This window comes from Arvicanthis niloticus, chromosome 4 (assembly GCF_011762505.2).
Source record: "Arvicanthis niloticus isolate mArvNil1 chromosome 4, mArvNil1.pat.X, whole genome shotgun sequence".
Classification (NCBI taxonomy): Eukaryota; Metazoa; Chordata; class Mammalia; order Rodentia; family Muridae; genus Arvicanthis; species Arvicanthis niloticus.
Genome location: NC_047661.1, coordinates 47,598,763 through 47,610,848, shown reverse-complemented (window position 1 = coordinate 47,610,848; position 12,086 = coordinate 47,598,763). Strand labels below are relative to the sequence as shown.

The window sequence follows — 12,086 nt, the reverse complement described above, 5'->3', positions numbered from 1 at the left end:
GCAGATGGACACTATGAGATGAAAATTACTGGTAGATCATCGGAAGCCCCACCTGCCACAATCCCATTAGAACTGAAATACCCAGAAAGGGATGGAGAATTAGATATGAACTATTGTATCATTCTTCTGTAGTCTAGATATCTAAAAGAAAGTTGGTACTTTTCTAATTCAATTTTAGTTCTCTTGTTTTGAAGAAGATGAGAAGCAGAGGAGAGGAGAAGAGGTGGCAATGTCAGTTCTTGGGCAAAACTAAGGACTAAAGAGGGTAAAAATAAATGGAAAAAAATAATGACCCTAGGCACATTTAAAATGTAGAATCCCAAAACATATCCCTGGTAGTCTGTACTGGCTTGTTTTGTGATTTACTTAATTTGACTTTCCACAGATAGTTAAAATTACATGTACTTCATCTGTTTATTTAAAGTTGGCTGTTACCACCAACTTTAATAGTTCCTGTAACTATGATCCATCTTCCTTGCTTGGATCCCTTTGCATAACACCTTAATCCTCTGAAGAGCTAAACCTGTTCTTGGTTTCAGAACTTGAGCACTGGGATGTAGCTCACCATCTGTCCTAAACTTCTCAAGTAACTTTTTGCCAAAGCAAGTGTGGATGATAGGTAACAACCTGGGACATTCCTGGTCTCTGAACAGAAAAATAAAGGGAGCCCTATGTGCTAAGTCCTTTGTTTGCTAGGAATGTTTGTGGGGAATAAAGAACTAATCTTTAATTGTGTAAAAAACAAAGACTGATCTGCATGCCGATGGCCAAGGACAGACTTCAGAGACCTTGCAGTTTTGAAACAGATATTTATGAACATCTGCTTTCTCCCCATAAATTTTAATATGGATTTCATCCTTTGAAACCTATAAAGCTCCCAGGTGCTTCTTTGGTCTTTATCTTGGGGAACATTCTTTTTTTAAAAAAAAGTTTTTTTTTTCTAATAAACACATTCTAAATCATTTTTTAAAACAACATTCATTTTTGTATGTGTGCATGTGTGTGCATGCACATGTGTGTTTGCATGTACATACACACGTGTGCACAGCCTATTGAAATGCCTCTGATATTAGGAATCTAAAATACTATACTCAGCATGTTAAGCAGTCAAAGTGTCTAATCCCAAATTGTAAAGCACAGTTGTCTTAATAAAGACACTGAAAGGCCTGATCTGTGGTTTTCATTAGATGTGGGTTTTTTTGTGTGTATTTGTGTAACAAGCACTTTCAGAGGCTGAGGTTTCAAACATCCAATTCAACAAACAAAATCCCTGTCCTCATTGTGTTTATCTTCTGGTAAGCATGAATGTTCTCTAAAGAGAATTTCAAATTGCCATTGCACCTTTCATATAGTTCTTTGGCAAACGGGATTTATATTGCACCTACAAACCAATGGTGCTACTCCATTCCCAGTGCCATACTAGATACTGGGGATACAGCTGTTATCAAAGAAGACTGAGTGAAGTGGTGAATATTTACGGTCCACTCTATACTCCTGGCAGATATGGGTGTGGCTCTGCACCCACCCAAAAGCTCTGAATTCACAAATGAAAGAAATGCACATGCAACTTTTATTTTTTTAATATGCCTTAACTAGCTCAAAGACTGGGCCACTTCCAAACCTCCTTGCGGCTAAGACACTCTCCCCCTTCGATATTCTTGAGTTACTCCTTTCTAAAATCTACATTTTATCTCTTCTGCCCAAGACCCAATTAGTGGGGTGGCCCCTGAAGCTGCTTTTCCCTGATTCTTACATGGTTGGTTCTCTGTCTTCCATGGCTCTCATGTTTGTATCCTCTTCCATCCTTCTGCCCTGGCAATTTCTTCTCCCTGATGTGTATTTTATTTCTGGGAATCCTCAGAGTCCTGCCTCTGACCCCCTGTCCAGTCATTGGCCACTGGCTCTCTTTATTGACCAATAAAAAAAAAAAAAAAAAACCCAACCGGTGGCAGGGACTCGAAGCAGATGTGTGAATTCCCATGTAAGTACAAATCAAATCCCCCAAAACCAACTGAGTTCTGTTCTCAAACTGCTCAAAGTTTAGTGTGCTGAGCATTTGTGTCGACAAATGGAGAATCAGTAATTCTGGGTAGGATCTGGGAAACCCATCACCCATGCTCTACCAGGCCCGCCTGACGCCATGCAAACACCACATCCAGCACCTGGCCTTTCCGAGAGCTAAGAGTTATCACAATAAGCAGGAAAGATGAAAGTGCAGAACCAAGGACAAGAAAGTGAAGTCACAGTACACCAATGCTCACACACAAATTAGGTTGAAGAGATGTGTGCAAGACCAGCAAGAAGGCAAGTCCTTCTTAGAAGAATCAGCTCTTAAGAGAGGAAACACAAGTGATGGGTTCCTTACATATCAGAAAAGCCCCTCAAAGACAGTAGAAAATGTTCATTTGGTTAGTCTAATAGCTTTTCATCTTCTTATAGCCTAACGGAACCTCTCTCTGCCTTCCCTCCTGAATAAGAGCACACCGACATGGCGTCGTGCCACACGCCACCTAAAAATGACCCATCTCAGTATGTCAAATTACACTCGACTACTCAGAACATGGCTACTTTACTGACAAACAATTTCAGGGATGGTTTCCCACTAAAACCAACGGAGCTGTATTGTGGAATATTAAACAAAATCTGCATATAAATCTGAGATAAACCATCAGGCTAAATAGTACTGGAGACGAGAGCAATCTCATCTCAGATGGAATGAGCCCACCCCTGGACTTTCCATCACTCTCTAAAAAGCCAACCTTATAAAAAAAATGTTTGTGGTATAAATAATACCCATGTAGTTCTCAATTTTACACACAATTTGAATACAAGGCCATTTCTTCAACAGCATTTCCTTCAAAGACAGTGACACTCAGACATCCTTTCTGTATAGAATTTTTGAAGCTGTTTCAAATGCAGGAAAAATCTGGGCCACTTTAGGTTCTGATGTCTCTCCCTACACCGAAAGCCTCAGCCCTGAGGCTAGGCTCTCTCACTCTATAGTGAAGAGCCATCCCACAGAAGAGCCTGAGCTAAGTGCTCTTCTCCAAGGGTGACCAAGAGATGTCTCTTCCAATGCTCTCGTGGTCCCAGAGTCAGCCATTCCAGCTCCACATCCCCTCTTTCTGGTGTCAGATGCTCTGTAGCAAGCAAGCATGCTTATTCTTTTTGTGCGCTGTATTCCTGAAACAGGATCTGGACCGGCTTCAGCTCCATCTGGAAGAAGTGCGGTTCTTTGACGTGTTCGGCTTCAGTGAAACAGCGGGGGCGTGGCAATGCTTCATGTGCAACAACCCTGAAAAGGCAACCGGTGAGTGGCCCCACTTGTCACAAAGAACCAGTTGTGCTCCCTACCCTTGGGTTTACAGGGATCTGTGAGCCCAGAGGCAATAAGTGCCCTTCTTTTTGGTAGATACCCCATGTTGTACTAATTTAGAGCAGTGTCTGATCTCCACCTCATACTAAGAAAGGCATCTCACTGGAGTAGCTGTGTTTAAAAAGGAAAAAGTGCCAAGATGCTAGAAGGGAAAGAGACAGAGTGAGAAAAGAGACCAAGGCATCTCTGACCTCTTTGACCTCAAGAAAACAAGACTGGGCTGAATTTGTGATAGAGCATTTGCACAGCAAGTGTGAACTCCTAGGTTCACTCTCCAGTATTATGTTAAAGGAGGAAGAGGGGAGGGAGAAATGGAAAAATGGAGGGAAGAAAAAAGGATAAAAGGAAGAAAGGAGGGACAGGGGGACATCTTACTCTCAAAGAATCTTTATTTCACCCAAATGAACCTGAGGATTAGAGAAAACAAACGTTCTGTCCAGCTGTGTTCCAGAGCTTCAAAGAACTGAGGCCACACTAAACCAGGGACTGATCACCCAGTCCATATTGCCCTGTAGCACTCCCTATGATGCTGCTTGGTGAATGAACCATGTTCACTGGCAGCAATCAGTTAATAACCCTCATCACCATGCCTCATCTTTTCTGCTACCCAAGGACTTTAGTCTACTAACCTGACTGTGGTGGTTTGTATATGCTCAGTCCAGGGAGCGGCACTATTAGATGGTGTAGCCCTGTTGGAGTAGGTGTGGCCTTGTTGGAGTAGATGTGTCACAGTGGGCATGGGCTTTAAGACACTTATCCTAGCTGCCTGGAAATCAGTATTCTGCTAGCAGCCTTCAAATGAAGGTATAGAACTTTTAGCTCCTTCTGCACCATGCCTGCCTGGATGCTGCCATGTTCCCACCTTGATAACAATGGACTGAACTTCTGAACCTGTAAGCCAGCCACAATTAAATGTTGTCTTTATAAGAGTTGCCTTGGCCACGGTGTCTGTTCACAGCAGTAAAATCCTAACTAAGACAGAAGTTGGTACTAGCGACTGGGGTATTGCTGTGATAGAACTGCCCATGCTTTTGTTTAGAAGAATATGGATTTGGGGCCTTTGGATTTGGAAAGCAGTAGAATTTTTTAAATGGGGCTTAATAGACTATCCTATAGGAATATGGAAGACTCTGTTGCTGAGGGTGATTTGTACTGTGTAAGCTTGGCTCCAGAGGTTTCAGAGAAGAAGAATTTTAATATGCAGCCGAGAGACAGTTCTTGTGATATTTGGGTGAAGAATGTGACTGCTTTTAGTCATTATCTGAAGAGTCTTCCTGAGGCTAAAGTATAGAGATTTATATTAATTGCATTGACAAAAGAAGTCTCAAAAAAGCCCAGCAGAGGCTTTGTTCTCTAGTTAAGTCTCATGAAGAGAATTTTAAACAAGTGTAGCAAGCTTAGAAAGGAAAAATATAAAATACGTGGTTCAAGTATTAAAGGGGCACCAAGAAGTGAAATGGAGCTGAATCCCATGTTCATGGATATTAAATTGAATTAAGGGAGTGGTGACCTTGGGGCAAGATACCACCTAGCTAAGTTTAATGGTAGTATAATCCTTTAATCCCAGGAGGCAAAGCCACACAGAACTCTAAATTCAAAGCCAGCCTAGAACCAAGAAAATTCTAGGTGAAGAAAAAGTTAAATCCCTTCTGGTCTGGGCCCAGGAACTGAGCAGATCCAAGACAGCAGCTCTGCCCCCAATCTCTAAGAACCCAAAGGAAGCGGGGATCCCAGGTGCTCTAACTCAGGCAGTATCTTAGGTAAGCAGACAGCAAGGCCCACCGCAAACAAGGAGTAATTGGGACCCACAAGGACCCAGGAAGTCATTCCCAGCCCAGAGCACTGGTTCCTTCCAGTCTGGGCCCAGGAACTGAGCAGATCCAAGATGACAGCTCTGCCCCCAATCACACAGAACCCAGAGGAAGCGGGGCTCCCAAGAACTCTAACCCGGGCAGTATCTTAGAATTGTATATTGCAGAATACATAGCCTTGGTGTATCTACTCATCAGGCAAGCTGAGCACACCTGCTCGAACCTCTGATGTCCTGGAATTCCAGCCGGATGCAGTGAAGACACAGTGTCAGAGGCTTATCAATTTACTCTTCCCCCAACCCCTCTTCTAATATCTCAACACCCATAATCAACTTGAAGAAGTTAATGAAGAGTCAGTGCCCCTATTCCCTGGGCTTTGGGACTGAGGTGGTTAATATTAGGCTGTCTTTCTAGGGAAACGTAGTGGTTTTGTTGGAACAGGGAGGATTGGCTAGGATTTATTGCATAGCCATAACCTAGTGGTAGAAATATGTATAATTGTTATTAAGATGAAGTTATAATTTCTTAAATGGTACAAAATTTACTTTGATTTCAAATTTAAGGTTTTCATTGGTACTAGCTTCTTATTAATATAAAAGTGAGATGAATATTGTTACTATCATAGGCATTGTGCCTATATAACACATTTAGGAATACAGGGCTTAGACCCAGTCCTTCTTTAACTTTTTTAACTGATTTGAGATGGTTAGCCTGTGAGTTAAGGGCCTATAGCAAATTCATGGCTTTGAGTTTATTGTTAGGGTGTTTTCTATATTTTCTTTAGAAATAGCTGAGTGGTGTTAACAGACAACAGTCCAGATTGCCTTATGTAAATAGTTGGTTTTCAAAACGTCAGAAGTCCACAGAATTGACATTACAAACATTTCTGTATTAATGTTCATTTTGATTAGAGACCTGTCTGCTCCTGACAGCTTCCTGTCTTGGATTCTAAGAAGAAATTGAGCATCTTTGGAGTTATTCCAATTGTGGTGAGTCAGCCACTAGGCAAGAATTGCCTCTTTCCATCTACAGACAAATTACTGTCCAGAAAAGGACACACTTGCAGAATAGTCGACTGATTATATCTGCCAAGACAGAGTAATCAGCCCTTAATAATTCTGCATCACTAGGTCTGTCAGATGATCCTGGGCCAGAAGGCTGAAGATCAGATGCTCCAACGTTTTGTAGTATAGGGACTGTCCAGGTATTCAGCGGTCTCTATAAATTGACTATGTTTTAGAAGCTATGCTTTGTGCTTCCCATAATTTCAGTTAACTCAGTCATTCTGGATTTCTAATGGGGTTGAAAACTTATAGTCTCATAGCCAATCCTTGCTATTTACTTTGAGAGAAAAGATTTGATAGGATAATTTTCAGCTGACATTCATCCTAAAGCCAAGAAAAAAAAAAGCCAGGTTCAGAACTAAGTCTTTTATTTAGGAGAGATGACAGAGGTTCTGCTTAGTCAACAAAATGATAGACTAGGTATTAGGTCTATCATGCACCTTACTGACATAAATTGGTATAGTTATGCTCTAACTGTATTTTGAGAGAAAAGTTTTATTTTAACAGGAAGGGTGATATGTAAGAGGAGCTAAGGTGGGAGGAGTAAGGAGAGTAGGAGTAAGAAGAGGAGGAGGAGGAGAGGAGGAGCTAGGTAATGAGAGAGAAAGAGAGAGGGGGGCCAGACATGGAGGCAGATGTTCACATGTCTTCACCAGTCAAAGATAGTTGATATATCTAGGTTGGGTATTAGGTTACACTTCTGATTGATATTGAGCATTACCAAATTTATAAAGCCATTGGTTAACATTAAAAATATATATATAAAGGCAAAAAGGAGAAGGGGGTATGGGATAGGGGTTTTCTAGGGAGGGGAAATGGGGAAAGGGGATGGCATCTGAAATGTAAATAAAATATCCAATAAAAAAAAAAGAAAATCTTGAAAAAAAAAAAAAGAAAAAGTTAAATCCAGGCTTGGTGGACCACACCTTTAATCTCAGTGCTTAGGAGACAGACATGCAGATCTCTGAGTTCAAGGTCAGTCTACAGAGAAGTTGCAGGACCTCCAAGCTTAGGCATCAATGAGGTTTGAAAACAGAAAGCTGATAATAGAATAAGGGAGTGGGGGCCATATTTCCAACCCCAGCAAGCAGCAGAATTTGGCAGCTTTGGCCATGTGGCTCTGGCTTTAGAGTCCAGAATAAAAGGGACTACTGGGACAACTGATGCTAGCTGGAGCTAAGAAATTAGTGATGATTAAGAAGAGACCAGGATCATTGAGTGTGATCTAGGAAGTGTTTTCTGAGAGCACAAAGAAGCCCTTTTTCAGAGATAGCCAAGGTTGTACCTTGTGCTGCAGCTGGACTTGGTTATGTGTAAGAGTTACCCAGGAGATGCTGGTTTTGAAGACATAAAGGGGTCATGAAGAACAGCTGAGGCTTGGCACTGTGAGAGGCCATGGAAGATCGTTGGTGAAGCCTCAGTTGCAGTTGATGGCCCAGGCCTGATGGGGTCATTCAAAGGAGTTGAGGCTTGGCACCATGAAGAGAGCCTATGAAAGGCTATTGGTGGGGCCTAGTTGCAGTGTAAGACCCCAGTGTATCGAAAATGCCAATACCATGGGAGGATCACCATAAACAGCAGCGGCAGTGGAATGGATCAACCTGAGCTTAGAGTGCTACAGAGGGCAGAGCTGGAGAAGTGACGTCAGTCCTTTGGAGGAGTCCAGAAGATCATGTGTGGATCCCAGACATTGAAACAAGAAGCTGTAACATTGAAGTTGCCTTGTAGATCCCATGATGTTCAAGATGCCAGAGCCATGAGCTATCTGCTGAGAAAATCTGCTAACAGGGAGTGGAACCAGCCCAGGAGAAAAAAACTTTGTTGCAGTCAACAAAGATGAAAAAGAAGAGTTTGGAGTTTGTCCAATTGGTTTCCTCGCTTGATTCAGGGATTTCAGTTAAGTGATTGGATGGATCTCAGAAGAGACTTTGAATTTTGTACTTTTAACATTGTTGAGACTGCTATAAACTATTGGGACTTTTGAAGTTGGGCTAAACGTATTTTTTTAAATTATGCTGTGTTTAGGTATGGCTCCCATAAACTCATATGTTTGAACAAGCCTATGGGGTCCAGGGAGTGGAATGTGATGGTTTGTATATGCTCAGTCCAGGGAGTGGCACTATTAGAAGGTGTGGCCTTGTTGAAGTAGATGTGTCACTGTGGGCATGGGCTTTAGGACTCTTATCCTAGCCGCCTGGAAACCAGTATTCTGCTAGCAGCCTTCAGATGAAGATGTAGAACTCTTAACTCCTCCTGCTCCATGCCTGCCTAGATGATGCCATATTGCCACCTTCATGACACTGGACTGAACTTCTGAACCTGTAAGCGAGCCACAATTAAATGTTGTCCTTATAAGAGTTGCCTTGGCCATGGTGTCTGTTCACAGCAGTAAAACCCTAGCTAAGACACTGACTAAACGTAATTGTGAGTGAATACAAGCAAAGTGCCTTGCTCTGCATGCCAGATGCCTGCTTTCATTTAGCCAATACAACAAATTCAAGTAAACGCTGCATCTCTGGGAACTTCTTCTCCAGTTTGAGGATTTTATGGATTTTATCATCTTAAAGGTAACCATGTGGCAAGTTTGTCCTCCTTTTAACTGCCAAGATGTTGAGGCTGAATCTTAAAAAACAAAAGAAAAAAAAAAAGCAAAACAGTGTTTGTTTGACCAGAGATGCTAGGGGCTCACATACAGAGAGGCACCAATTAAAATGCATTACCCAGAGGAAGAGGTGCAGAAGGTTGAAGCTGGCAGGGAAGGATGGGGCATTTGTGATGCACAGATTGTGGGCTGATTACAGAGTCTGGATTAAGGCCATACCAGAGTGAACACCTCAGTTTTTTAAAAGTTGATTCAAGCAAAGAAGAAATTTGGGGATTGAATGCCTCCATTGTAAGATGTTCTAATTAGAGCTTTACCACCCATATGCAAAAAGGTGGAGCATCAAAAATGCTTCATTGGAGAGCATGGTGCAATAACGTACCTCTCTTAGGTGACTCTGGGAAGGCTCTTCAGAGTGTTCACTCCAAGTGAGCTTAAGTCCTTAATTCAATAAAAACTGAGTCAGCCTGACTGAGGGAGGCCCCAGGAAAGGGGCTCAGTGGTATGAGGCGTTCCTTTAATATGTATTTTCTCAAATTCGCTGCCACACACTTGAAAAGAACATTTTGCACATCACCGTCTTATTTGTTTTTCCCACCATGAAGCACAGACTGGGAACACAGAGTGATAAAAAGCTCTAACAAGGCCAAACACTTTACAGCAGAACATATTGGATCAAAATGTTTAGCCCTGAAAACTTCAGTGTGTCTGAATTTCTTTGCTCATTTCCTTGGGCTACATGGAAGAGGATTTGAGACGGAGAGAAATCCTCTTCTAAACTGTTATTCTCACATTTGTGAGTCCCTGGAGAGTTTATATATGTTGTTGGTTTCATCTTCTTTTTATATAGGCATATAAATTATATATTTGATCTAAGCAAAAGGTCTAGCATAATCCTGCAACCAAGTGTATTCTTCAGGGAGGCAACATTTGCATTCTTGTTGTACTTAAATCCCAGCGTGAAAGATGACTAAGATATACAAATGAACATTTGGGCTATGGGCATGAACAGTCGGCCTAATTGCGGCCCATTATTCACACGTGCAGTGTGTGCCTTTTGCATGGGCTATGTGTCTTCTACAGGATGCCTGGAGAAAGAAAGATAAAGATGGTGCAGAGCCTCTTTTAGAAGGGATCCACAACCCAGTTAGAGCCAGGAGCCTTCTATGAAAGAAATCTTGCACTCTTCTTGTGTTTCTTAACATACCGTAAATACGTATTGAATGGATGAATGTGTACCTAATATTTAGAAATGGCAAAGTCAAAAATTCCTTAATATTAAAATGCAATGCTTCAAGATTTTGAAGATGAATTAACCATATCAAATACACATCACAATATGATAGAACATTGTGAGCTTGGTAACGGAAGTCTGGTCCTGTTTCTTCCATAAGAGAACTCACCACATAGAAACCAAGTGGCCAGCCTCACAGCTGGCTGTATTATGCTGTGTACTGTGCACGACCCTGGACTGTACTTGTGCCTGCTTTGGGTCAGATTCCCTTCCCACTGTGAGAGGAGGCCTCTAAAGGCAGTTGGGCTGGACTCTTGTAGGAACCAGGATCCAGGCGGGGGTAAGGGAGGCAGAGTTGTGAACCCAGGAAACAGACTCCAGAGACCATTATCCAGGTGCAGATCTACTATATTGTACAGTAGCAAGCATTTTTTTATATAACCTTTGGACCAATGGGGAATCTCCACCTGTGCTCTGGAGTAGCCAACGATCCCACTGTCACTATCAGGACATGCCAGGCTGCCAGCACCCGAGGGGACTTCAGAAAGACTGGGAAGCAGCCAGCTCCCTGTTCCGGGCCCATTCTGAGGCTCACTAGTTTGCAAGGATCTTCTATTTGTGACACACTTGTATGTCAGCTGACATGGACACTCGTACTGTTAGGGAGGTGGGTTAAGCCTCCCTCGCCATCCATTGGGCCTCACCCAAGGGCCACAACACCCACAGATTCTAATAGAAAGAACTGAATAGTCTGATTTCTGTATTCCCCCCCACAAGAACTAATCAATAATATAGTAATTGTTCTCACATAGTCTGTGTTCCAGTATTTTCTAACTACTGTCCAGCCTCTCCATAAATAGGGAACACATCATAAATAAATTAACCATTAAGAAAGAAATTCAAAAATATGAAGTATTTCTTAGCATATCCAGATTAAGGCTCTACAAGTCTTTCAGAAGCCAACAGTCGTGAACTAGCTTGTATTGTCACCTCACATGCATCCTAGGCCAGCTAAAATTCTTATCACCATCTTCCAGTCTCTTTCGTTCACACAGAAACTCACTGGAGCTTAATATTTAGTGTTCAATACCACTGAATTGAAACGCATGAGAAAAAGCATACATGCTAGAGTGGTAGAGAGGCCCTGAGATTATGCTACTTTATCATTCTAATTAATGTGTTGCTGCATGTTGTACGTGTGTGTTTCCTCTTTTACTGTCATTATTGACCTCAATTTACAAAGAAGGAAAGGAAAGGAAAGGAAAGGAAAGGAAAGGAAAGGAAAGGAAAGGAAAGGAAAGGAAAGGAAAGGAAAGGAAAGGAAAGGAAAAAAAAAAAGATATAACCAGCATTTTCCTCCAAGGTCACACAGTTACCTACTGCTAGAACTGGCATTTTCTTCATGATAAGCTAATTCCAGAAATTGAAATTTCAACCTCTAGGGCCAGTCCAAATTAAAACGTGGAATTTTAGACACTTCCATAACAACTACTCCACAATGTTCTACTGTGCTGTAAAGACCAAAACGAGGTTTAATTGCTTAGATGTGATCTGCCTCTCTGATTTTACAAGAGCGGGAACTTTGATGTGGTAATCAGTGGGGAACTGTTACACGTGGCCAATGACTACAATAGAAACTATTTCCAGTCCAATTGCTGACTCAGTTCCAATAGTCATTTTACAAAGGTACAAAGCAAGTGATTTCAAAATCCCAGAAATAACTCAGAAACCCTCTGAGAACTGTCTGGTGATACCAAGGATCATCCCATTACTCCAGTGAATGAGAGAACAGAGGTTGAGCAAGAAGATGTAGCCGAATGTAACTGACTTCTGGAAAACCATGCAAAACCTCTTTACAGCTGCCAGTGAGTCTTGGAACTGCAGGACCTGTAACAGTAAAAGAAGGCAGAGGGCTTCCCTGGGGCTGTCAGGACTTACAAGCTGCCACATTTTTTTTTTAAGTAGGAGGAGAAATAGGTTATGATTCTCACTCTCGCTG

At 41.9% G+C, this 12,086-nt stretch overlaps 1 protein-coding gene across 6 annotated transcripts in view; it reads left to right on the top strand.

The window, feature by feature from the left end:
• Veph1 (ventricular zone expressed PH domain containing 1) overlaps positions 1-12,086 on the top strand; it is a 208,969-nt gene that overhangs the window by 174,725 nt on the left and 22,158 nt on the right. For 5 of the 6 annotated variants that reach the window (XM_076932482.1, XM_076932483.1, XM_034500909.2 and 2 more), the window contains exon 12: positions 3,193-3,310. In XM_076932482.1, coding sequence (XP_076788597.1) covers positions 3,193-3,310 — 118 coding nt within the window. Of the gene's footprint in view, positions 1-3,192; positions 3,311-6,098; positions 6,320-12,086 lie in introns of those variants that run through there. The other variant, XM_076932485.1, reaches the window with a different exon arrangement.